At 57.2% G+C, this 25074-nt stretch overlaps 9 protein-coding genes across 9 annotated transcripts; 4 read left to right on the top strand and 5 right to left on the bottom strand.

The window, feature by feature from the left end:
* The first annotated feature begins 1 nt into the window (after position 1).
* On the top strand, positions 2–1809 carry L226DRAFT_537853 (uncharacterized protein). The gene is made up of 9 exons (XM_067681388.1): positions 2–376; positions 430–522; positions 584–597; positions 656–766; positions 827–834; positions 884–1064; positions 1119–1206; positions 1261–1590; positions 1640–1809. The coding sequence occupies exons 1-9, from the start codon at positions 39–41 to the stop codon at positions 1776–1778; spliced, it is 1302 nt and encodes a 433-aa protein (XP_067532154.1). The 5' UTR covers positions 2–38; the 3' UTR covers positions 1779–1809.
* Positions 1810–6401: 4592 nt separating this feature from the next.
* Positions 6402–7076, bottom strand: L226DRAFT_437660 (uncharacterized protein; the record flags this gene model as incomplete). Its single annotated transcript, XM_067674778.1, has 1 exon — positions 6402–7076. A coding segment is annotated over one exon (675 nt), but the record flags the coding sequence as incomplete, so codon positions are not given.
* On the bottom strand, positions 6848–8039 carry L226DRAFT_562222 (uncharacterized protein). The gene is made up of 3 exons (XM_067683494.1): positions 7343–8039; positions 6934–7304; positions 6848–6878 (listed from the first exon to the last, which is right to left on the bottom strand). The coding sequence occupies exons 1-2, from the start codon at positions 7914–7916 to the stop codon at positions 7096–7098; spliced, it is 783 nt and encodes a 260-aa protein (XP_067532152.1). The 5' UTR covers positions 7917–8039; the 3' UTR covers positions 6848–6878; positions 6934–7095.
* A 15-nt stretch (positions 8040–8054) lies between these two features.
* Positions 8055–10369, top strand: L226DRAFT_468378 (uncharacterized protein; the record flags this gene model as incomplete). Its single annotated transcript, XM_067676132.1, has 7 exons — positions 8055–8317; positions 8366–9250; positions 9301–9386; positions 9438–9699; positions 9765–10038; positions 10101–10171; positions 10231–10369. Coding segments are annotated over 7 exons (1980 nt in total), but the record flags the coding sequence as incomplete, so codon positions are not given.
* Positions 10370–10449: 80 nt separating this feature from the next.
* L226DRAFT_562220 (MFS general substrate transporter) lies at positions 10450–12637 on the bottom strand. The gene is made up of 6 exons (XM_067683493.1): positions 12362–12637; positions 12275–12310; positions 12087–12156; positions 11464–12033; positions 11114–11408; positions 10450–11061 (listed from the first exon to the last, which is right to left on the bottom strand). The coding sequence occupies exons 1-6, from the start codon at positions 12576–12578 to the stop codon at positions 10675–10677; spliced, it is 1575 nt and encodes a 524-aa protein (XP_067532150.1). The 5' UTR covers positions 12579–12637; the 3' UTR covers positions 10450–10674.
* Positions 12638–13205: 568 nt separating this feature from the next.
* On the bottom strand, positions 13206–15404 carry L226DRAFT_537850 (uncharacterized protein). The gene is made up of 4 exons (XM_067681387.1): positions 15244–15404; positions 15180–15189; positions 13410–15120; positions 13206–13353 (listed from the first exon to the last, which is right to left on the bottom strand). The coding sequence occupies exons 1-3, from the start codon at positions 15354–15356 to the stop codon at positions 13414–13416; spliced, it is 1830 nt and encodes a 609-aa protein (XP_067532149.1). The 5' UTR covers positions 15357–15404; the 3' UTR covers positions 13206–13353; positions 13410–13413.
* Positions 15405–15782: 378 nt separating this feature from the next.
* L226DRAFT_468308 (AAA family ATPase) lies at positions 15783–19047 on the bottom strand (the record flags this gene model as incomplete). The annotated part of the gene is made up of 12 exons (XM_067676130.1): positions 15783–15896; positions 15951–16037; positions 16093–16239; positions 16291–16446; positions 16516–16605; positions 16659–17173; positions 17225–17653; positions 17789–17924; positions 18046–18239; positions 18297–18569; positions 18654–18698; positions 18882–19047. 12 exons carry the CDS (start codon positions 19045–19047, stop codon positions 15783–15785), a joined length of 2352 nt encoding a protein of 783 aa, XP_067532148.1.
* A 443-nt stretch (positions 19048–19490) lies between these two features.
* Positions 19491–22026, top strand: L226DRAFT_537848 (Gpi16 subunit GPI transamidase component). Its single transcript, XM_067681386.1, has 7 exons — positions 19491–19809; positions 19862–20045; positions 20095–20486; positions 20707–20871; positions 20927–20983; positions 21060–21263; positions 21385–22026. Exons 1-7 carry the CDS (start codon positions 19608–19610, stop codon positions 21843–21845), a joined length of 1665 nt encoding a protein of 554 aa, XP_067532147.1. The 5' UTR covers positions 19491–19607; the 3' UTR covers positions 21846–22026.
* A 1295-nt stretch (positions 22027–23321) lies between these two features.
* L226DRAFT_170525 (uncharacterized protein) lies at positions 23322–24502 on the top strand. The gene is made up of 3 exons (XM_067672621.1): positions 23322–23960; positions 24022–24318; positions 24373–24502. Exons 1-2 carry the CDS (start codon positions 23490–23492, stop codon positions 24187–24189), a joined length of 639 nt encoding a protein of 212 aa, XP_067532146.1. The 5' UTR covers positions 23322–23489; the 3' UTR covers positions 24190–24318; positions 24373–24502.
* The last annotated feature ends 572 nt before the right edge of the window (positions 24503–25074 follow it).

Raw genomic sequence — 25074 nt, 5'->3', positions numbered from 1 at the left:
CTCGCCACCAACCCTCCGAGTCGGGGATGGACCATACCATGACGATGGATCCTCGTTCGCGCGACAAACACCATCATGAGTCGTACGGGTTTGCACTCAGAGGTCCAACAGATCGGAAAGACACCTTCGCGAGTGAAGAATGTAACCATAGCCAGCCAGGGCCCAGGGGACATACTTTGGTCGACCAAGTTCTTCGCAGGCCGCATCTCTCATGGATTGTAGCTGCTCTTGTGTCGCTTTGCCTTGTGCTTCTGATGTCGCAGCGAAGGGTGACTATGCCCGCCCGAGAGCCGTCGCGCAAAACCAACGGATACACCGACGTTGTCACCTGGGACAACTACACTCTATGGATCCACGAGCAGCGAGTCTTCCTCACGCAAGTTCACTCCTTCCCTGTGATTATGTCTACACACTGACTACTTTGTTCAGCGGAGGGGAGTTTCACACCTTCCGTCTTCCGGTCCAAGAACTCTGGCTCGACATCTTCCAGAAGATGGTTGCGGCTGGTCTCAATCACGTCAGGTATGGTCTACCTGTGTGTAGTGCTTGTCTCGCGTCTGATCTGAATAATTGCGCTCTATAGCATCTACATACACAGTTGGTTCAATTTGCGCAGTCTCGAGCATGGTTTGTACGTCTAACGAATTGACACCAGTGGGCTTGACCAATCCCGCACCGGGAGTCATCGACTTCGACGACTGGCGCGCTCTCAAACCTATCTTCGATGCCGCCATTCTCGCAGGCATATTCATTGTCTGGCGTCCTGGCGAGTTCCCTCTGTGACCTTCGCGATTCTCGACGTGGCTGACCGATAGTTTCTGAACAGGACCTTACGTAAGATTATACTGAACGCCTCTGACGTGTCGTGCTAACCTGCCGTCAGATCAATGCTGAGACAACGGCCGGAGGGCTCTCCCACTGGCTCACCTCTGAAATCGCAGGAACGGTCCGAACAAATGCTACTGACTTCACTGAAGCATACATACCGTATATCGCTGCTATTGCCAAGGAGACCGCTCCCTACCAGGTCACACATGGAGGGCCTGTAGTGGCTGTACAGATCGGTATGTCTCTGATGGCTTTCTCACTACGTTCTAAAGTTGACCGTGCTGCTCTAGACAACGAATATGACCAGGCGCCCACACACGGCGAGTACTTCGACCGGCTCCAGAAGCAGTACCGCAAGGGCGGTATTGTCGTCCCTCTGTAAGCTGTCGTAACATCTCATCAGTCCTGATTTTTGACGCAGTTCTTCATAAGTACATACAACGATCCCAACCAACGCGAGGCTTTCATCAATGGAACTGGTGCCGTTGACCTCTATGGCATGGATGCGTACCCTCAGCGGTTCGACTGCTCGGATCCGAAAACATGGTATCCCGTCGTATCCACCTACCATGAGTACCACTCGAGAGTGAATCCAAGTCAACCTTGGTACATGCCTGAGTACCAGGCCGGCGCATTCGACCCATGGGGCGGAGCAGGCTATGACGCGTGCGCGCTCTTGACGGGCCCTGACTTTGAGGACGTCTTCTACAAGCACAACTATGCGGCGAACATGAAGCTTGTCTCATACTACATGCTATATGGGTGAGCTATCTGTGATTAAGCGACGTGCTGAACCTGACGCCCAGCACAGCGGCACGAACTGGGGCGGCATCGCGTTTCCAGGAGTCTATCCTTTCCTTTCCAAATCCATTTATTGTCCCGTTAGGGCCGAGCCCCATGTCGGACACAATACAAACAGTACAGACTACGTAGTGCAAATGACAGAGTAATCTAGAGGGAACAGTGACCCTCAGACGTCCGGAGACGCACCGAGGGGAGAGCTGATGCTGGGAGGGAAGTAGGTAAGGGTAGCGGACAGTACAGTAGGGGTCCCAGAGAGTGCCAGAACACACGCCGCCGTGGCCGTCGCCAACGCCCGACCCTCCATGGGGTAAGGCAGCGAGCTGTAAACCGTGGGCCTGTGCCGGGCCGTCTTTACGAATAATCTCTGAACGGGTACCTGGGTCGGTTGCCCCTCCCCAGGTCAGAATTCCCCCGCTCCTAGCGGTGGTGCAGCCGCCGGTGTGTGTGTCTGGCACTCCCTGGAATAGTACACCAGAGAAGCAGTCAAGGGCACAGTCCGGGTAACAGGAAGGGTATGCTGCCAAATGACACAAGCAATCAGCGATGAGAGACGAATCAGGAAGAGGCACGGAATCTCAGCGTGGTTTGGCGCAGTCGGTGCGGTGCTGCACCGCCTGCATTGTCGCCGTTGCTCTCGTTGCGCTCGGGAACCTTGAGATCGCCAAAGGTCTGATGCAGCCGCCGTGTCGCATTGACGAACTTGAATAGTCGTGTTGCACCTTCCTGTGTGGACAGGAGGTAGTCGAGTCGCTGCCCGTTCCGTCCGAGGGGCCCAAGGAAAGTGCGGCGCTGGAGGGAGTATTTTGGGCACTGCAACACAAAATGCAGCACCGTCTCTTTTGCCGCGCCGCACCCCGGGCATCGTTGCGAGTCTGCGCGGCCGATCGTGTGGAGGTGGTGGTTCAGAGGGGCGTGTCCTGTACGCAATTGAATCAGTAGCGAAGTGTTGCGCCGCGGCATCGGCGCAACCAGCTTCGAGTAGCGGGAGGAGGGGATGGCAGGGTCTACTCGCCGGAATTTCTGCCCTCGCGCGGAGGTTCTCCACCTGTCCGCCGCCTGCTGCTCGAGTTTCTTGTTGTAGACCTGCTTTGCTTTCGCCAGACTGACGGGGAGGGGTCGGCGCAGTGCGGGTGGTAGGAGGCGGATGGAGCTGGAGTCGCCGGCGGCCGCGAGCTTCGCCTCACAGTCTGCCTGCTCATTTCCTGCAATGTCCTGATGACCCGGGACCCAACGCAAGGTCAACGCCAGGTCCCGGTGTCGTCGCGTCGCTGCTGCGACCCTGTCGTGCAGAAGATCAATAAGATAATGGCTGGGGCGCGACTCACGAACGAGGGACCCTTCAATGGCGGACTTGCCGTCCAACGCCACTGAAGCCACCCGGCCTGGTGTGCGGGCCCTCCTGATCAACTCTGTTCCGAGGATCGCGCCGACGGTTTCCGCCTCATACACTGTGTGTTCATCGGCAGATCCGAGGTGCATGCGCAGCGACGTCCATTCGCGTGAGTGCTCATTGAAGAGCACCGCCGCTGCACCTACCCCGCCCTCGAGTTCAGAGCCGTCCGAGTAGACCCGGATGCCATTGCGCTGCGCCCATCGTGCCTCACTCTCCGCCGCATCGTCCTTCGAGCTCGCAATGTCGACCAGGTGGGCGGGTTCCCAGTGCGGAGGGTGGCGTGTTGGCGCAATCTTCTCCATCGTGGCCTGCGAGACATGCGGTGAGTACAGTTGCAGGAGCTGGTGCATGTGTGACTGGTGGGAAGCGACGGGCCTGGAGGCCTTCTTGACGTGCGAGTGGAGTGGGTGCGTGGAGGGGAGGGAGCAGAGGCGTGCCGCCGCGCGGAAGCAGAACTTGTCAACCAGAAGGTCGAATGGAAGTATCCGCAGATGTGCTTCGAGAACGTCGGAGGCCGTAGTACGCATAGCACCTGTAATCGTTAGTACTGCCTGGCGTTGCACCTGCGCCAGCTTCTTGATGTGTCCGACAGAGCCTGTGGCTGCTTTCCGCCCTTCCACCCTCCGCACCGGGAGGAGGAAGGTGTCAGCTGCGTAGAGGATGCGCGGCACAGTGACCGCCTGATAGAGGCGCAGGAGCACCCCCATCGACAAACCGTGCCTCACCTGTCCCATGCGCCGCATGAGTGTTGTCCATGCCGTTCCCTTCGCATATGCCTCAGCTACTTGCGGGTGGTGGCGGAGCTCGCAGTCGACCAGGATGCCGAGGAAGCGGTGGTATGCGCTAGGTGTGATGCGGTGTGCGTTTAGCTGCAGAGCTGGGCCGAGGCGGCCCTTTTTGATGCTGAGCTTGCGCGAGAAGTTGACGAGTCCAAACTTGTCTACAGAAAAGGGTGAGCGGTGTGACAGCGACCAGTCCTCTCCGCCCCCCGGGCGCGTCATGAAGTCGCGCAGCTGCGCGTGTACGGCACTGAAAGTCCAGCCGGTGACCAGAACTGCAACGTCGTCCATGGAGCCTTCGGCCGTCTCCCCCTTCTTCGGGTCCGCGGCCTCCAGTAGTGCTGCATTGTAGAACGTGTACAGTATGACCGAGAGCGGGCAGCCTTGGTCGATGCCGCGCTCAATGAGAAAGGGATCCGATGCGAAGTCGTCGAACTTGAGGGTCGTACGCCGGCCGGTGAGCTTGATGCGGAGCCATTGCACGTACTCCACCGGCACCCCGCGCATGCGCAGGATGTGGTAGAGTCGTTCTGGGACCGCTGCCGGAAACGCTGACTTGATGTCGAGGAAGAGTGCGGCCGCGACCTTGCCCTGCCGCCAAGCATCCTTGACGGTTTTCTGTACGAGATGAAGTGAGTCCGTCGTCTGTCTGCCCGCCCGGCCACCAAATTGGTGGTTGGGGAGCATGTGCATGCTTTCTGCATAGTGGACAAGCACATTAGCGACACAGCGGGAGAGTATCTTCGATAAACAACTTAGCAGCGCAATGCCCCGGTATGCCTTCGCTACGGTGTAGTCCGTCTTGCCCGGCTTGCGCAGGACAACTGTGTCAGAGACCTTCCATGCATCGGGGTAGTACTGGAGCGTGAACGAGGCGCGGAACAGCTTTCCAAGGATGGGGACCAGCACGTCAGCCGACGCGCGGTACACCTCATTTGGGATGCCGTCTGGCCCTGGGACCTTGAACGACTTCAGCTGGCGTATGGCGCGGCGGACCTGCTCATCAGTGATTGGCTGGAAGGCGTACTTCGGCTCCGGGTATTCTTGGTCTGCAGGAATGTCAGCAGTATCGACGGGGGGGAGGAAGAACGTTTTATAGAACTCAGCTCCTTTGTCGTCATTGTCGGTGAGCAAAACCTCTTGCCCTGCATCGTTCACTGCCCTGATCGCCGGTATGCATGACTTGCCACCGTCGGTCGGCCCTCTGCGCAAGAAGCGGTTGGTTTTCCATATCGTCGTGTCGTCTGTATTCTCCAGGAAGGCCGTCCAGCAGTCCTTTTTTGAGTAGCGTTGCAGGTCGGTGTATTGGTTCCTTGCCTTCTTGTACGCCCGGTGAGCCGCGTGTTGCGGGTCCGCCTTGAACCTCTTAGCCTCGTGCGCCAGGTCGTGCATCTTCCGGCGTGCCTCTGCAAGCTCGCTAGTGAACCAGGGTTTCGTGTACGGGGTGATGGACGTGCGCGGAACATGCGCTTCGATAGCGACATTGATTGCGGCCATGAGCTTGCTGAGGTTGTCGTCGAAGACCTGTGGCGAGTCGACCAGTTCAGCGAGCTGCACATTCTCGAGCTCCTGCCCAAGCGTGCGTCGGAATTCTTCCCAGTCGACGACACGAAAGTTGCGCCGGACTTCTTCGCGCGCCTTCGCCAGCGGCACCTCGAGATGGGTGATGATCGGGAAGTGGTCGGATGTCGGGCCCTGGTAGGCCATCTTGACGGTGCAGAGCGAGATGCGGTCGAGGAGCTCTTCCGAGCAGAACACGTTGTCCGGCCTGGTGAGATTCTTTGTGCGGGATGCACGCAGAGTGGGCAGGGATGGCGGCAATGCCATGTCCATCCCGAGACCTGTGTAGTAATCGATTAGTATCTGCGCCCGGTCCAGCTGTCCAGGGGTGAAGAGGTGCCCGTTCCGAGGGTCGTCCCAGGCCGGATGGTGGCGGTTGAAGTCGCCAAGCCAGATGAAGTATTGTGGGCACTGGCCCTCGAGCTGGCTCTGGAGTTTTCGCGCCAGTCGCGCTGCTGCATGTAAAGTCCTGTCGTGATTTCCATCAATGTAAAGGTTAAACAGGTGTATACGCGCACCGTCTGCGGTCTTCAGCGAGACCACCGTCATATCCGGACTCTTGCTGGTGACCTGGTACCAGGCCTTCGTTGACAGCTTCGCGCTGACGAGCATGACCGCGCGTGAGCGCTCTTGTGTGTCGTGGTGTCCGCCCGGGTATAAGACAACCCAGCGCGAGTGCGCGCGCGTGAGCTTGTTCCAGTCGAGGTATGGCTCCTGCAGTGCAATGATGTCGTAGCTGTCGTCCAGCGCCGTGTTGATGAGATAGCTTTGAGCGTCGAGGGACTTGTTGAGGTTCTGCTGCCATATGCGTAATGTTGAGATGGTGTCTTGCATTAGTTCTGCGAGAGGGAGAGGGGCTCGCCGTCCATACTGTCCAAAGGATCTGCATACATGTCACTTAGTAGGCTTTCCTCACGCTGCGTCGGGGGGAGGGGGCGGGGGGGAAGGGAAGCGCGACTTAGCTGGGTGGGTGGGTGACTGGCACGCCGCTGGACCGCGTCCGCATTGAAGAGGTTCTGCGCCCCGTCGATCGACTCCCAGGTGTAGGGGTCTTCAGCTAGCGGGAAGAAGCGGAAGCTGGACTCCGGGCGCCGCGCGCGCATTTTCTGCAGGGCGCGCTGGTACGCCGGACATCTCTTTTCCCAAACTGCATGCCCGTTTGCACCGCAGTTGATGCAGCGGTAGTCGTCGTGGTTCGTGGTGGCGCACTCCGCGGTCTTGTGGTGAATCGACGCACACGCGCCGCATGTCTCATGGATCGCTCTGCAGTCGCGCGCAAGGTGCGGCGGGTCGTACTTGTGGCATTTTGCGCATCGCTGTGGCTCCTCCTGGTCGCGATGCACCGGGACGTGCTTACTGGCAATGTACAGTCCATTCTTGATGGCCTTGTTGGCATCCTGCGCTGTCAAGAAAGAAATCAGTAGATACGCGACGCGCTGCCCCGGAGCTCTCTTCTCCAGGGGTTTAATCCAGCGCGCCGCCACTAGGTTGCCATGCGGTATGTCATTTTCGCCCTCCACCGTGGATATGTCATACTCGTTCTGCGGGTCAAAAGACACCGGGACGTACTGCGCTACCACCTTGTAGTGACGCGGCTTCACCTGCGCCCCTACCCCGAGACCCCGCTGGAAGTCTCCTATCATTCCATCGCGCTTTATCCATGCGGCACTGGCCGCGCTATCGAACTCGAAGATCACGCCGCCATTTGGCAGCACCGACGCCGCCCGGACCTTAATGCCTTCTGGCAGCGTATGGCCGTGCGTGTCGCGCATCATGTGCAGCGCCATGTGTGCCTTGGCCACTAGGACCGACGGCGTGAGCTGCTCCTCGCCCATCGGAGTGATTCCATCCACCAGCAGCTGCTTCTCTCGAAGCTGCGCCCGCGTCACCGCGCGGGCACACTGCGGCGACAGCGACGCCGCTGCCGAGCCCCGAAGAGCCTGTGCGTATGTCTTCTGACCCGAAGGAGGGGACTCACCTGTAAGGATAGGCCCGACTGCGCCATCGACCACGACCCCCCTGACCTCATCCAGCAATCTGCTCGCTCCCGCCACCGCTTCTCCCATCGACTGCCTCGTCTCATTAACCTGTCCTTGCATATCCTTAACCATCCCTTCCATCTGCCTGCGCGCGTCCGCCGTAGCCGCCTTGATTGCCGTGTCGACCTGTGTGTTCAGCTTCTTTGCGACGACGTCCGCCACGCCCTTGGCCAGTTCCGTTTCGAAAGCCGCTTTTGCGTAGTGGTATAACGCGACCAGCGACTGCACTGCAACGGCCGCACCAGGTTTGGACCGCGCCAGGGTGAGCATAGCTGCTAGCAAGTGGTCGACCGCCGGCGGCATGTTCGGAGGGACCAGGAATCGTCCTGCCAGTACTTCGTGAGCCTTTTCCGCATTCTTTATTTCGTCCGTCGCAGCTTCGAAGGCGTCCGCAGAGGAGAGCAGTGAGGTCGCAGTCGTTGACGTGGCATTCGAGCGCTTGGGGCGCGTCTGCGACCCGGCTGGTGCTGGCGTCGGTGCTCGACTCGCTCCCCCGCTCGAAGATGTGGGCATGCTTGTAGTGCTCCTAAGATGTAGTATCTAGCTCTAGAGACCAGCTTCCGGTATGCCGCACGCTCTAAACTCGACTCCTGGGCGAGGTTTGAGCGTGGGAAAGTTGCCGAAGATGGTGGTAAGAGGCCAAGAGGAGTTCTTCCAGGAGTCTACACTAGCTACGACTACGGTTCACCCATTCGGGAGACCCGCCAGCTGTCCGACAAGTATGACGAGCTCAAGCGACAGAACATGTTCATCCGCTCGTCTCCCGAGTTCCGCAAGACCGACTGGATCGGGGACTCCAGCACTGGCATCGCTGGGGTCACCATCAGCAACAAGGAGGTGTTCGGGACCCTCCTAACCAACCCAGACAGCGGCACTAACTTCCTGGTCGTTCGCCAGAACGACTCCACCTCGACGTATGTCTTCTTCTTTGATTGTTCTGCTTTAGGCTGATATCTCTGTAGTGGGAGCGTCACATTCAAGGTGACCATGCCCACCCTAGAGGGCTTGATCACGATCCCCTTCATCACGGACACGATCGCGCTCGACGGCAGACAGAGCAAGATCATCGTGACCGACTACCACTTCGGGACCCAGGGCGGGCTACTGTACACGACGACCTCCATCTTCTTCGCAGGCAAGATCGGAGACCGCGACGTTGTCTTCCTGCACGGCTCGTCCACCCAGTCGCACGAGTTCGCGTTCTTCATGCCGCGCGGGGTCCAGTTCTCCTCATCCCTGTCCTCAGCTTCCAACATCAGGGTGAGCAGCACTAGTCGCAAGGGCACTGTCTCCGTCCTCGCCGGCGTCGTAGGTCTCGTCACGGTCGTGGACACGGAGTCGCTGCTCATCCTCTACTCCGACGATGTCACCGCTGCGACCTTCTGGGCGCCGCCTATCCGCAACGAGACCCCAAACACGATAAAGGGCCTGGAGAATTTCTGGCAGTTCGGCACGAACACCACTGTTCTCGTGGGCGGTCCCTACCTCGTCAGGAACGCAAGCATCGCGGACGGCGTCCTTGCGCTGCGTGGTGACCTGAATGCGTCGGCGCTGCTCACCGTGTTTGCGCCGCCCGATGTCGTGGAGGTGACCTGGAACGGGGAGCCCGTCGACACTATGGGGCATGGAAGCGGCATGCTCCAGGCTCATGTCGCTTCGAGTGCCCATTTGCAGAGCGGCATCAGCCTCCCAGAGTTGACGGACTGGAAGTACGCCGACAGCCTACCGGAGATCAAGAGGGATTTCGACGACTCCGAGTGGGTGGTGGCGAACAAAACAAGCACCAACCTGAACGTGAAGCCGCTGTTCGGGGACGGCCGGGTATTGTATGGCTGTGACTACGGATAGTGGGTGTTCCCGAACCATACCAAGTCCCAAGGCTGATGACTTCGCCTAGCTGCGAGAATAATGTTCTCTGGCGGGGACACTTCAACGCTACCGGCTCCGAGACGGCTGTCAACCTAACCATCTACGGCGGCGAATGTACGTATGCTGACGTCGTCTGTGTGTATCCATCCTCTGACGGCCCTCCAGTCTTCGCAGCGTCTGTCTGGATCAACGACAAGTTTGCCGGCACGGTATACAGCCAAGAGGAGGGTGCAAACCAGCTGTTCACCTTCCCGGAAGGCTCTGTCGTCGCAGGTCAGGACAACGTTGTGACCGTTCTGCAGGACAACATGGGCCTCGACGAAGACGAGAACGAGAAATCTACCCGCGGAATCGCAGGCTTCGACCTCATAGGCGGCGGCAACTTCACGACCTGGAGAGTCCAGGGCAAGCTTGGCGGATACCTGAAGTGCGCCTCCGCTTCTTCCACCCCGGTATAATGGGAGACTCGACACTAACAGGTTTTAACTATAGCTACCCTGACAAGGTGCGCGGCCTGCTCAACGAGGGAGGACTATATGGCGAGCGCCAGGGCTGGCACCTCCCAGGCTTCGATACCTCCAGCTGGGAGTCCCGCGACCTATCCGAGGGGCTGCCCAACGGCGGCGCAGGCGTGGGGTTCTTCGTGACGACGTTCGACCTCGACTTGCCTACGGGCATGGACATACAGCTCAGCTTCCAGTTCGAACCTTTCAACGAGCAGCCGTATCGAGCGCTGCTGTTCGTCAACGGGTGGCAGTACGGAAAAGTGAGCACCCGGTCACCAGGCTAGTCCCCGTAATAGTCAGGATACTCAGACAGCGATGTTAGCGTGTGGCGAACGCCGGGCCGCAAACCAGGTTCCCCGTACCTCAGGGCATCCTTGAATACAACGGCAAGAAGTGGGTGCCATAGCATTCCCTCCTCCTGTGACGTGAATGACTGACTGACGTTTGTACAGCACTGTCGCGGTCGCCCTCTGGGCCCTGGAGGACACCGAGATCTTCCCGATGTTGCAGCTCTCTATCGACGGCGTCTTCGATGGTGGGGTTGGCCCTATTGCGACTGTCGCGCCTACTTATTCTGAAGTTCGCGGATGACGCGAGTCATCGCTAGTCCTTACCCCTACCCTTGTGTACAATAGTGTGTATTGCTGCGAGCATCGTTCCTTCTGCTTCTTCTCCCAAACGTGCGGGCATGAAGTGTGGTCATAAAGCCACTGTCATGCGTCAATGGTATGTATACTCGATACGAAATCCAGGGGGCCGACCCATCTAGACGTAAGGACATAGCGTAGTATAGCAAGGAGGTGACAGCACCGGGCACCAGGACGAGATTGTTCTAGAGGGTCAACAAGATCACAGCGACAAGAAAGCACGAATACAGCTCAGGAACCCAATCGATCTCATACTGCATCTTCGCCAACCTTCTCTTTCGTCCGTTCATTATCATGTTCCGAAGGCGTGTTGGATTCAGGGCACCCGTCCTTCTCCCGCTTCTCCTCATGCTTAGTATCTCCCGACGGGCCGTGACTCGTCTTCACCTGCGTCTTCTCGCTCTCCTCCGCAGCCTCGCGCTCGCGCTGCTGCCGCTCCAGCACCTTGCTCTTCCGGAGCTCGAAGCCGCCCTGCCACCCGAGCCAAGTGTACCGAGGGACGTGGGGGCCACGGAGCAAGAGGATGAAGAGCGTGAAGCCCGTCCATGCCAGGTTGAGCGACGCATCAGGGCGCCAGCCGTGCTCAGTAAACACCTTCGAGCCCACTGCAGTGCCCATGACCTGACCAATGAAGAGCTGCGAGAAGGGTAAGCTGACAAGTGATAGGGCAAAGTTCATAGAAACGCACCGAGAGTATGAGCACCGCGTTAAGGCGCGACCGCGCGCTCGCGTCGAGTCCGAGGACGGCAGTCGTGAGCGACACCTGCTGCGTCTGCCGGAAGATGTCGAGGCCGATGCAGACGATGATGACGACGGCGACGTTCAGGCCGACCGCGGCGGTCTGGATGGCGAAGGTGATGATGAGCATGATGATCCCGACGAGCGTCGCTGACCAGGGGACGAGTCGGTCAATCGTGCGGCCGATGAGCGGCGCCATCGCGACTCCGACCATGCCCACCAGACCGAATAATCCGATCACGACGCTGCAGGAGTGGTATTCAGCATGGGTGTTGCACAAGGAGTATGAATGGAACTCACGTCGAATAATTATATGGGGGCCCGCCGAGAAGGAAGGTCAGAGTGACCCACCAGTTCGTGAAGGTCGCGCTTGACGGGACAGTGATGAGGATGGCCTGGACGAGCAATGGCTCAGTCACACAGAACTTGGCCATGCTATACAGAATGCTGAAGTACGACGTGCCCTTGTTCTTCGAGGGGTAGTCCGGGAGCATCCAGTACAGGACGAGGAGGATCGCGTACTGCACGCCGATCGCGATGTAATACACGACTCTCCAGGTTACGAACTGCGCCACAACCCCCGCCAGCACCCGTGCAATGAGGACTCCGAAAAGGAGCCCCGAGAGGACGATCGACAGGGCTGATGCGCGGCGTTCTGGAGGTGCAAGATCGACAGCTAGAGGCATGAGGATCTGCGGTACGACCGTGCAGACGCCAACGAAGAAGCAAAGCACTTCGAAAGCCGCGAGATTCGAGGTGATTGCCAGTCCAATTGTAAGGGAGGCGGTGATGAATGTGAGAATGAGGATCAGCGGTCGTCTTCGCACAAGGTCGCCGAGAGGCGTGATGAACAGGAGGCCGACAGCATAGCTAGGAGAACAGGTTGAGGCGAGGGACTCCCACCACCAGACGTAGACACTCACCCTGCTTGTACAAGTGTGGGTATGTTCGAGACCTCTTGGTATGTAACACCGAATGCCAAGGAAAATTGAACTGTACACCGGCGTCAGTCTTGACAGAACTTCATCCTCCGGATGGGTATGGGGTGGTTTGAATCAGGGTGAACCCCTTCAAGCGTCGACGAAAGGGTAATAGAGAGGGGAAAACTCACTTAGTAGAGGTTGACAATAGTACAGATTTGCGACAACTGCTTAAGGTCAGCTTGCATAGTAGAGAGATAGCCGATACCGTGACGTACTAAATGTGCTCGCAATCCCAAAGGTGACGTTCATCAACAAACCGAAGTGTGCCGGATGGTCAGGGTCGTACCGCACACGGCTTGGTATTGGTAAGAACCCAAAGTCCTTCAAGGAGACCTCCTCCTTCTCCGTCGCTGCCATCGGTGCTGGCAGAGTGTCCGTCGTGGATACCGCCGTGGACTGTGGTCGGCTGCTTGGGGCCTCGTTAAGGGACATGGTCGTCAGAGGAAGAGGGGGCGACGTGGGGAGAGCTGCCGGAGACCATGATGTCGAGCGAATGGTGAGTAGAAATACCAATCGACCGTCGACATGCAAGTTGTCTCACTTAATCTAGAACTTCGCGCGCTCCGGCACGGCAAGCCGTTTCCCACTCCAAAATTGAACGTCTTGATGATAGCTCAATTTAATCACCAACAAAGCCCAAGTGGTTCGCTACCAGTCTGAACAGCTGCATGCGAAAAAGGTGTCGCAGCCTGAACATTGTCGTAGTATTAGTCAATAGCCGAACGGACTGCGTATTTGGGCGCTAAAGGTCTCGGACTTTCGGGTGGGTTGATATGTACTCAAGCACAAAGGGATAGCTCTGAATCCGAGAAGACAACTGCTATCGCGCAGAGGCCGCTCCCGCAAATCAATGAATGAGTAGGTATTGCCCCAACTTACGCTAAAGCAAAAGCAAAGATGGTAGGGCCCAGAGCGGTTTTCAGGACTCGGATGAGAAGTACGATGCCCGAAGGCTACCTCGGATACATGTAAGCGAAGTGTCGTACAGAAGTGAACGACGATTAGCCCGCATATCCTCAGTTGACACAAGATGGATTGAAGTTCGGATTCCATCCGAAGGTACGCCAAGATCATGGACGTTAGTAGGTGACGCGGCGTATTAGTGGATAAGACCATGCAACTACGCCGCCGTCCATGGTGAAAGGTACAGGATCTGAACAACACTTTAAGTTGCGATGAATTGAGAAGAATTTTGGGGGCTTGCCGACTATGCGGGCTCTGGTGAGTTACGGCGCTGCCATTGCCAGTATCTCGGATACTAACCATCTCAGTCCGACCTCTCGAGCTCGTAAGCCGGCTTGTCCGGGAGTCCGTCCACTTGCCAATACCTCTCCGCCTCCTCCAAGTCCCACCGGTCGCCGATCCTGAACTGACACTGGACCAGCCGCATGTCTGTTGCTGCACGAATTTCCACCGCATCGACGTACTTCGTGAGGTTCGAGAAGGCCCGACCTTCCGCCATGAGTAAGGCTTGCAGCTCTTCCCTCGTGAGCTGGGCGAAGTCGCACTTAGGAATAGGCTGCAGCGCGACCCGCTGAAGCTTGCAGCCCGCACGAGCACGCCTGGAGGCCATATTCAAGAGCGACTCCGCCCACCCGACTTCCGCGTTGCTGATGTTGACTTCGATACAGAGCAGGCGCAACGCTGGACAGATCGGAGGTTCGTCGCGCCCGAAAGCATCGCAGATGCCCGTGATGAGGGGCACAAAGTCTTCAACTTCCAGGTTCGGGGCCAAACTGAGGTAAAGCTCCTTGAGGGCAGGCATGTGGGGAAGAATGCCAGCGATGGGAATGACATCCCATCCGTCCGCGTATAGCCGCATACATTCCACGGAGCTGAGTGGACAGGTGATGTGGAGGTTCGAGAGGAAGCTCTGCCATTGCAAGCCCAGCTTTTGGACTAGCTGCTGGATCCAAAGTCCTGCATTAGTGCACGTGTTCGTCAATAGAACGTCTATGTGCACCCTCATAACCGAGACCACAAGAGTCGTGTATGGGGAGAGTGCGTGCATGGTCGACCTGCCGTTATCGCGAGGAATCCCTGATCTCCAATGAAGCCTCACAAGGGTTTCCGTGGGAATCGAGAGGTGGCTGAGAATGTACCAAGCCACAGGAGGTGACTCGGATTGCAGCGTGCACACACGCAAATGGGGGAGATTTACAGAGTGTCGTGGCGAAGGATTCGTCGAAAGTTGGTCATCCTTTTCCTGGAGCCAAACGTGCAAAATTAGGAGCGATGGAGCATTGGCGAGTATCTCCAGGAGGCCGTCCAGCCAAGGACCGATGAACGATGGGGGACTGTACGGTGTGGGAGAGAGGTATAGATGAGTTAGCCGCGGGAATGAGTTGCTTGGTAGCCAGGGTCCATTATTGACCAGCGCGAGGGCCTTCAGACAAGAGACGCGATTGACGAACAGAAGTTTCATCGTCAAACGGGATTCAAGCATCTCAATACCCTCCATCCCGATATACGTGAAACATTCGAGGCGGGGGGCTGTAAATTCGGTCCAGGGGGACACAGCTCGACCACATGGGAGTACAAACTCCGTACGGTCTATATGGAGGCTGCGGAGCCGATCAAAATGTTCTTGGAGTCGATCGGTCATGCAGAACTTCCTGGCATACGTTTGCGTGAGGTAGAGGGAAAGCGGGGCGGAACCGGATCGCTGGATCGATAGGTTCATGGACGCGGGGAAATCGCCATAGAGTTCGGACCAAAAGAGAGGAGAGTTCAACACCAGATCACGCCACGCCCTGCAGACCAAGACAATACACGTTAGATAGTGCTGTCTTTTCGGCCAGGAGGAGCTGTAATAAGGTGCGGGAAGACGAATCGTGGGGATGGTTTCGACCATGACGTGAAGGAGAATGGTAGCGAGAAGCTCTTCAGGGAGAGAACTGATGGGAGCGCAAGCATTGATGTCACTCCGGATCCTGGAAAGGATGGCCGAGAGGCTTGCTTCAGCATGACATAACTGGAAGGGTTATGGAGTTTAGCGGTAAATGAGCAGCAACGGGGTGTATAGCGACACACTTGTTCCTTTCTGAGAGCAAAATTTGAGAACCGACAGAAACAGATATGGAGGAAGACTTCATACCTGGATAACGAAGACGACGAAGTCAGGGCTTCCGCCTCCAAATCCAAGGCGATGCTTCGCAACAAGTCCGGGATCGAGAGCGCACAGTGCGAGGTGTGATTGTGTCCTTGCATATCTTTCTCCTTCAAGCTTCAAACTTGAACCCGAGATGGGCAATGGGGAGGATGGTCGTTAAGCGCAAGACAACGAGAGATCAGGAAGCGTCTAACCATTAGCTCACTTCAAACTCCGATTGACCGGTAAGCGCAAAAGTACTTACTATGCGTAAGTATTTCAGTAGCTAAAGGTTTACGAGGCTCAAGCACCGTACTTGAGATGCTATCTTTACATGACCAAGTTCCGTACAAGGGTGCATTCTCCCTCCTGCGTTTTGAAGGACGAATCTGCCACTGTTCCGTACAGCAACTGATAGCTACTAGGGGCGTGAGCCGGTCACATACGCTCTGACCCGCCATTTCTTCCTACTGAGCAGAGTGGAAGTACTAATAGCACACGTATCCGTCAATGCACCCGAGTCCTGCTGCGCCTTTGGAAAGACATTATGCATCAGCGACACCGTTCCTGTCTCTCCAGCTTGTGTACGTCCGTATCACTTCAGGCGTGATCTGCTTCTTGATGTTCTTCGCCGCTTCGACGAATGCAGTGGCCGGAACCTACGATCACAGTGAGTTCCGCGAATTCATACTCGAGATTGTCGAGATACCCACAAAGGGTGCGTTAATGTCCGCTTTCATGGTCAACAACGCCGCCTCCTGGCACAGCGCTGTCATCTCCGCGCCGGAGCATCCTTCGGTCTACCCACCGCGGGCGGTCAGCTCAAACAAAGCAAACCTAGGGAAGAGTGCGTACCATCTGAGCAATCTGTGTAAGGTCCAAGCCCGGTTCTACGCTCATCTTCAGCGTGCGTATCCGAAGTATCTCTATCCTGCCTTCTAGGTCAGGCGGACCGACGTAGAGGATACGATCAAGCCGTCCCGGGCGCATCAACGCCGAATCCTGCATTAACTCGTCAGTAGTGCTGTGATCGGTGCATGAGGGTCGACTTACAATTACGTCTGGTCTGTTGGTGGCAGCGACGATTGTGACGCCGACCAGCTCCTGTACTCCATCCATCTCGTTGAGCAGACTGGTCAGAACGCCCTCGTGAGCACCTCCACTTGTATCCGATGCAGACCGTGATGTCGCAAGCGCATCAATCTCATCCTGCGGAGGTAATAAGCTATCATGCGCGATAGGTACAACGTCAAAGCGCGACGAAGGGACGATACGAACGAAGAATATGATTGAAGGTGCCGCCGCTCGAGCCTTCCCGAACACCTCTCGGACGCCACGCTCCGACTCTCCAACGTATTTGTTCAGAAGCTGAAAGGATGCCTCAGTCAAGACACAACGTACATTGCTCCACGGCGACCTACCTCCGGACCCTTCACAGCGATGAAGTTGACACCGCTCTCCGTGGCGCATGCGCGAACCAATAGCGTCTTGCTGCAACCTGGCGGACCATACAGAAGCACACCCCTCGGAGCGTGCACACCCAGCCTTGCGAAGGCTTCGGGATGCAGCAGCGGCCACTCCACGCACTCGCGTAGCTTCTGGATCGTCTGCGCTTGGCCGCCAATATCGGAGTAGTGGACTGGTACCGTATCCAGAAAGAGCGAACGCAGCGCCGAAGGGCGAACCGTCGGAAGCGCAGCGGATAGATCTTCGAATGTGAGCTCCGGGGACGTCTCCGCGCCCTGGGATGGTTGGGATGCAAGCCACCGCTTGATTGCGAGCGTTCCTGCTTCTCTTACGACTGCGCTCAAGTCGGCCCCAACGTAGCCATGTGCCTTAGCTGCTATTGAGTGGAGGTCCTCTGCAGGAACAGAGTGAGGTGCCTTGGATAGCAGGACCTGCAAGATGGAGTATCGAGCCTCGGCATCGGGTATCCCTAGCAGTGGTCAGCCTCGGCGCAGGAAACTACACAGGGACGTGAACATACCAATCTCTATCTCGCGGTCAAACCGTCCAGGTCTCCTCAGAGCGGGGTCGATAGCGTTTGGCCTGTTCGTCGTCGCAACAACAACGACCTTCCCCTGCGAACCGTCCTTTCCCTCGTCTTCCATACCATCCATCAACGTCAGCAGCTGTGCGACAACACGCTTCTCGACCTCTCCACCCGGTCCATCTTCACGTCGGGGGCACAGAGCATCCACTTCGTCGAGCACGATGATACATGACGGCTTGGAGCGCGCTTCCGAAAATACATCGCGGATTTTCGCTTCCGTTTCACCATGGTATGCTGAGGAGAGCTCGGGGCCGTTCACGATAAGCACTGCAGAGCCGGTGGAGGCTGCGATGGCACGTGCGAGGTGCGTCTTCCCTGTCCCAGGCGGACCGTGAAGGAGGACACCTCGTGGTGGCTTCAAGCCTGTGTGCAAGAAAGTTGAGCCGCAAGGAAGTCGCGACCACAAAGCGTGTCAGGGAACGGGCGGGCCAGTGATGACGAAGGGTGCATGCGTTGAGGAACACGTGAGCAGCAAGAAGTAGCACGAAAGGAACGCACCGAATTGACGGAAAAGCTCAGGCCGGGTCAGCGGGATCTCTATCAGGTCCCGGATTTGCGCGATTTGCTTGTCCAACCCTCCCACGGACGAGTATGCGTCCTTCTCTACGCTGTGCTGAATCGCGCGGTCCGCTTCCTGCACGGATGTGGCGCAGAAGTCAATTCTGCGAAGTCGTCATCGTGGGGAACGCACCTCTCACCTTACTGGTGCCATCATGCTTGCCTTCAGCGGTCTTTGAACTCTCAGTGTCGAGAACGACGGTTGTTTCCCAGCCGACAGTCCAAAGTTTCGGCGGTGCATCAGATAGTGACAGAGATTGAATTTTATCCGCTATATCAGGGTCTTCCTCTGCTTCGCGGCCGGTGGACACGGATGACAGCGTGAACCGACGTGTCTTGCCTTCATACACGACGTCGAACGTCTGCGTGGGTGTGATATATCCGAGGTCGACTGCGTTCAAAGTCAGTATCTAGCAACTTCACTGAGGCTGGTTGAGGAATAACGTACTCAACGCTTCCCTGATCATCAGAGTGAGCCAGTCTCGACGACGGCTGCTTCCCGAACCAGATTCCTTAGGAGAAGCCGAAGCATTGGGAACAGAGCTCAACGCAGCATCTTGTTCCTGGAAAACTTCCTTCACACGTATCCTTTGTGCCATCTCGGCGCGCCGTATGGATGGAATCCCTGCTGGGAGTTTTGGAGCGTCCAAAGGGAGCACAGAGACCTTGGAACCCTTCGATAGCCTCGCGGTCAGAAGCAAGGGAGGAGAAATTTGCACGGCTGCCGAAGAAATATCAGAGTTCAGCTTGGAGATAGTAGAGAACCTAGCCATGCGCTTATGGGGCGTAGGCTGCATGCACCTACAGTCTGGCGGTAGTTCCGAAGAAGGCCATGCCACTCCGACAGCGACTGTCTGATGATCTCGTTAGTAAAATCGGACACCCAGAGGACTTTCATAGACGAGTAAAAGAGTGCGTCAGGACGGTACCTGAAGCTCAACGCAGAAGTCTGTCAGATAGACTACTCGCCATTGATCACCATACAGATATGGCGGGGCCCGGAGCAGGTGAGCACGCGGAGTCCAATGAACACTGACCTTCGGTAACTGAGAAGAAGTAATTGCTATCGCATCCCCAGCGTAAACCTTGGACTGTTTCAGGATGTCTGCACTGATGAGGATTCGCCTTGATGTTCGAGATACAGGCTCGTTTGCGTCGGTGATGTCGACTGTAAAGGTTCTGCTTGTGAGGGTCGCCATACTGTACAAAGGTCAACATTGGCAGCACACAACCAGGTCAACCTGGAAGTTACTCACATCACCGCTAACAGATTGACGAGTGATTGCGACGGGGAATGTTGTACACGAGGAGTATAGTTACACTGGCAAGCGAGGAAACCTTGTTTTGTTCATGCAGTCATGTCTGTGTTGTCTTACGGGCATGGGTGGATATAATTATTCAGTATAAACGTCTATAGGTCACCTCGTCGCCGATTCATAACTTACCTGGAGGGTCCAGGTGGCCGTCGCAATGGACGAGTAGCAAACTTGTTCATGTTGGTAGACGCCCATAATGCTCGATAACTATCGGAGTTCAAAAGCTGCTTACCTGTATCACACCAACTAGTCTCAGTAACAACAAGTTCTCAATTCCTGACATTGACTTAGGCTTGTTGTGGGACCTGCTAATTGAGGTACTTACTTACTCTTTGCGTTCACCACCACTACCCTTCTGCTATTCGAGTACCTCCACAGTCTTCCGGTCATTCTCAACGTCTTCTACGGCTGGAGGAGCTTGGATCTTACTGAGACTCGCTGAAATGAGATGGCTGTCTTGCTGGAGAGCTTCGCTAGTGCTAGTTCTGCATCTCGCTGCTGTCGGTGCCGCCAGTGAGCAATTCGACGAAGACCTTACTATCCGACCTCTACGCGATGGGAAGCTTTCGGCCAGATTCTCCTTTTCGACGCTGCTGAAGGATGCGACGCCGAGAGACCCACAACAACTCTCGAGTGACGACGAAGGTGCGCCCATGCGTACCTGTCACGGCGAACAATCTCCTTAGCTGGCAAGTAGCGCAGCATTATACCCTCTTCCCCCTCGCGCTTGGCCAGATACTGCGTGAATACGCGGTCACGGAGCTGCACCTCACACTGAACGCGGGGAAATGGAACTACGACGCGTGGGGCTATCCGGAAGAGCCGGGTGTAGGCACGGGCGCAGAGCTTTGGGCATGGATGGGAGAGAGCATACCAGCATCGTCAGTAAGCCTCGTCGTTATGTGACCTGTCGCTCACGCACCCCTACAGAGTCGACCAGCGATGGCAAGGGCTGCGCAATGCACTAGCTGGTCTCTTCTGTGCGTCCCTGGGGCACCTGGACGAGCAGCGTACAACTTCCCCAGCCCTCACCTTCCAACCCGAGGGCTCTCTCCCGAACTTCACATATCCTCATCAGCTCCGTCATGCTACCCTCCCTTCCGAACACGTGTGCACCGAGAACTTGACACCCTTCCTCAAGCTCCTACCGTGCAAGTCCCTTTCCGGTATAGCAAGTCTGCTGAACCCGCACCGTCTCTTCGACGCTGACTGGCACGGGCTTGGCGTTCATGTCCGCTACCGGGAGGATGTTGGAGTTGAAGTGCGCTTGACTTTCCAAGCCATCTTCGATCCTGTCCGGTACTCCCAAGAGAAGCGCCGAGGTAAGTCTGCTTATTATCCAACTCTTCACCCTTCACGCATTCGTACGGATGTGGATTCTCCACCGTTTGTCTTCTGACGCAGAGAAGTCAGCTGCGTGGGCGGTGTTGCAATATTCCCGAAAATGGGGTTGATTATATGTGTGCGCCAGACAAGAGATGCTCACCATTACCGTCCGATGTCTTCGGAACACATCACGAATACTGAACGCTATACTATCAGATTGGTCCCTGCGCTCGGTCTTCGACCGCAGTATCGAGAGGGCGTGCCCTGTAGCGCGTTCCAGCAAGGTCCGGGTGGAGCTTCCCCGAGGGCCGTCGCCGTACTCGATAACACCCGATCCGACCGCAATAATCGACGGTGTCGCGACGTATGTGGTTGATGCTAGTGAGTGTCCTGTGACCCGCTCGCCGCTCGGTATCAGGACTTACCATATGGACAGGCGAGGAGGCGCTGGACGTCGCGATGCGCTGGCCAACGGAGGACACGTTCGAGTATCGTGCGTACTGCCACGTCGTCTATCAGCTGCTAGCATCGACTGAATGTCGCATTCCGATGTTCTAACACCGAAACAGCGAACACCTCGGAGGCGCCTCCGCTCACAGAGCTCTCTGTGCGACGGACCCTCAAAGGGACCAACCAGGCCGAGGCCCAGCTGACGCTTGTCATAACGAACAACCTGCCCGTGCAAGTCACAACGGGATACCTCGAGACCATGCCGTGGCTTCTCCAGTTCTACCTCCACACCCTGCGCGCGCACGTCAACGGGGTCGCACGTGGTGAGTCTATTTCGCCCTTCACATACAGACGCGGTCGTCTGGACGTGAGCTCGATTGTCGCGTCGATACATCGCCCTCTTGCGACTCAGATCTCGGTGCTGACATGACATCCTCCACACAGACGACCTCGTGTCCATCCTCTCGTACACACCCCCGGTTCCCCACTCCCGACCGGCGCTCCTCCAGGCCGTGTTGACGCTACCTCCGAGCAGCACGCTGCATCTGACGATGGACGTCGTGAAGCCGTTCCTGCGCTACACGGAGCACCAGCCCGATGCGCAGCGTGGCTGGGACCTGCCCCCGGCCGTCCTAGTGCCATTCGCATTTGGGGAGGGCCAGAACGGCACGGTCGCCGCGGCGCACGGCCGCAGGCCAAGACGGATGTACACGCCCATCATGCTCGTCGATCTGGCCACCCCGGACTTCAGCATGCCGTACAACGTCATCATCATGAGCTGCACGCTCATCGCGCTCATCTTCGGGAGCGTGTTCAACCTCCTGACGCGTAAGTTCGTCGTCGTCCGCGTCAGCCCCGCGTCGGATGCTCAGGCGGCGGCCGAGCAGCGGCAGCAGCAGCGATGACCGCGACTGTGACGCGTCTTTCCGACTCGTCCGTTCTATCCCCATCCCAGCCTCGTCTCTTCGTGCTTTGTTGTGCTTGTACGGGTAATACACACTTACTAGTCGCGCCGGGCATCGTGCACCCGGCCATGTCTTCACGCCATGCCATCCTTGACGGAACTCAAAGATCAATCGACACTGTGCCACTCGCCTGGCAGTTCCTTGTCCCTTGTCCCTCGGCCATGTCAGCTGATCCACGACAGAACGAACGAACCGCGTGCGGGAGCAGACATCACACACAGCGTGTAAGTGTTCTAGTTTCCAAGATCCCCGGCGCAGCGCGTTGCCGAGCGCGGCGTGGCATTGATACTGTAATCTGCACGTTCGCCTCCTTCCTTTGCGAACGCCTTCACCTTCGGACGACATGTTCCGCGTTGGACGTCACGGTCCTATGCACTCATACTTTGTCAGTGTGGGTTTTCTTGTGCTTCTCGATCTTCCGCGCTGTCCACGACCACTCGATTTGCCAGATTTCCGCGACGTTCGTGAAAGGCACATGAAGCTCCAAGCCATGGAATCGGGACTCCGCGTTCGTGCGCGCGCGTGACTGGTCGTGAGTACCGCCCGCCCCATGGCCACCCATGTACTAGTAAGTTGAAGTAGTGCTAGTGTATGTACCTTCACTCGCTGCTCGCACGGGGACGCTGACCAATCCTCACATGCAGCACGAACGTCGAACGCAGACTAGCTTTGGGGGGATCCCGGATCGTAAGTACAGCACTTGCACGAGTGCAACCATCCCGCGGCACCCACGACCCACGCGTAGATCCGTGCCTGCCAGTGCCTGTCCCAGAGAGGCATGGCTGCGATTCCATCGAGAAAGAGAGAGAGAGTCACCGGTGCGGGAGAAGGTCTCTGTGGAAGCGGAAGGGTCTACCTGGGATTCTGGAAGGCTAGTGGCAGGTACGTATACGGACGATGCAGTTTTGATCGTGGCTTTCGGGAGCTGATTGCTTAGTCTGTGCAATGTGGACTGTGCATGTGTCAATGTTCAACTTTCCAACGTTCAAGGATAGCGTTCAATGTAGCAATGTATGCGAGAGGTGCGCGACGCGGCAACGAGGCTCGTTTGCTCCCGAGTACTGCTACACTGCTACTAGCAGCGCGTCTGCTGCACACGTCCGGCCTGGACACTGGACACTGGACACCGGACACTGGACTAGAGCAGGGACATGTTCCCCGTCATACCCGGACGTTCATAGGGAGCAGTTAGCAATCCATCAAGCGAAATATGGTCTCCGGAGAGGTACGCACGCCGAGTGCTGGTCGAACTCAGTCCGACGTCTGACATGTATAATACAGCGTCAACATCTGACACCTTCTGTCGGACTGCTTACAGTACCAGACAGCGCAGCGCGGAGAGTCGACAAGCAACTTGGCAACAATCCTGGATAGCTCGCGCCTCGCGCGTATCGTATCGGCGCAGGTTCAGGTGCAATGGAAGCCTGAATCGCCATGATCTGCCTGCACCGCCAGCCACATATCCATCGATGAGATTGGCTCAGGAATGGAAGACTGCAAGCCGTCGTCACAAGGCTCAAGCTCTGAGTCTGAGGCACCCAACTCCGTCGTCGTCATACATCTGTACATATTCAGGACACAGAGATGCTTCCGCGCACTGCAGCTCTGCAGCGGGGCCGGGCGGAACAAACCTCTCTCCAAGCTCCCGGGCCCGTCGCAGCCCGCATCCGCGCCATCGTCATGTCAATCGATGTGCTGACACGACCTGCGCCCACTTATCTACGCGCCCCGGCCCTTCTGGGACGCAAGAACAAGAGAACAATTGCCCGCACCGCGCGGCGCGTGCAGGGGGAGACCGCGTACGGGAGAAAGAGGAAAGAGGAAAGTGAACATACTTATCGCTCGCCCGCGTCGCCGCGTTCTCTGATTAGATCCGGCCTGCCTGCAGGCTGTTCTTGCCCATCGATAGATAACCACGTTCCATGCGGGCTCCCGTCTGCCACCGTGGCAGGATATGCGTCATTGACAATGCGACTGCCCGTCCGGCTGAGCTCTGGGTGCAGGGGTGCGTCAGTTCCAGCCCACCGCCGGGCATTTCTTGACAGCCAGAGGCTTGTGAGTTCGTGTGTACTCGTACGCCCACTGGAGAGACGAGCGTCTCAACTTCCCGTTATAGAGCTGTCCGGGGTCCCGCCGCTGGGGGAAGGTGCAGCCAAGTCAAGTCGACTCACCTTCCTCACGGTCTTGTCTCCAAAACATCTTGTTTGATTGGTCTCTGAGCTGCAGCAATTCGTGGCGTTCCGACCAGCTCCCGTTTACATGCGCGCCTTTGTTACGATGGTAGAAAGAAGCGGGCACCCAGGGACGCAGCACGCCATACGCGGATTTCGAAGGTTTCCTGGACGCCCGCGCTGGGATGATTAGCGGGCGAGTGGCTCATCAGGCTCGCTAGCACTCAAACGCACTCACGAGGGTACGTAACGGTATAGATAAAGGAACTCGAAGCTTGACACTGCTGCACTGGCAGTTTTTTCAGCGGAAGTTTTTCCGCGCACGCTTGCAGAAAGAAGCGCAAAACCTGGGATCTGGCATATCCGCGTCTGCGTGGGCGGGTGCAATCAGAAGCAGGGCAGACGGCATACCCGCACGATGCCATCATCATCCTTTCTTGCAGAATCGCCTCCCATCTCCGCTGGGCCTATCTCTGCCCGCTCTTCCCGCACTGACTTGCCTCCTTCCAGTCTACGGTCCTCCGCTTCCCTGTTCACGCGGGAGTATATGCATTGTACGCCACAGCGTGCGAGAACGTGCCCGTACGTCACTTCTACGCAGAGGCGCCCCCGCTGGAGTGTGATCCAGCTCGTCGCGAGTCGAAGGCGTCTTCGAGGGACGCATGTGCGTGAGGGGAAGACGCAATGCTGTGTCGAAGCCCCAAGAACACAAGAAACTGCATGAAGGCGACAAACCGACAATGGGGATCAGCCCCGACGTTCGTCTCCCGCGGACGAGCCAGCTGGTGCGCGTGGGTGGCCGATGCATACTCATGGCCATATGCCTCGCGAAATTTGGCGCGGCTTCTTGGGGGAAGGACGAGCGCACGGATGGGGAGGGATAGTCACATGAGGACGAGGACGTCAGATTTTCCTCAACCACCCTGGATCCGTCATCGAGGCTCGGCGCGCGAGGTGGGGATGATTGCGCCTTCGGAGAGGACTGGGACGCGGAGGTT

This window comes from Lentinus tigrinus (assembly GCF_003813185.1).
Source record: "Lentinus tigrinus ALCF2SS1-7 unplaced genomic scaffold L226scaffold_28, whole genome shotgun sequence".
Classification (NCBI taxonomy): Eukaryota; Fungi; Basidiomycota; class Agaricomycetes; order Polyporales; family Polyporaceae; genus Lentinus; species Lentinus tigrinus.
The sequence above is the reverse complement of the archived record's forward strand: the minus strand, read 5'-3'. Positions and strand labels throughout refer to the sequence as shown.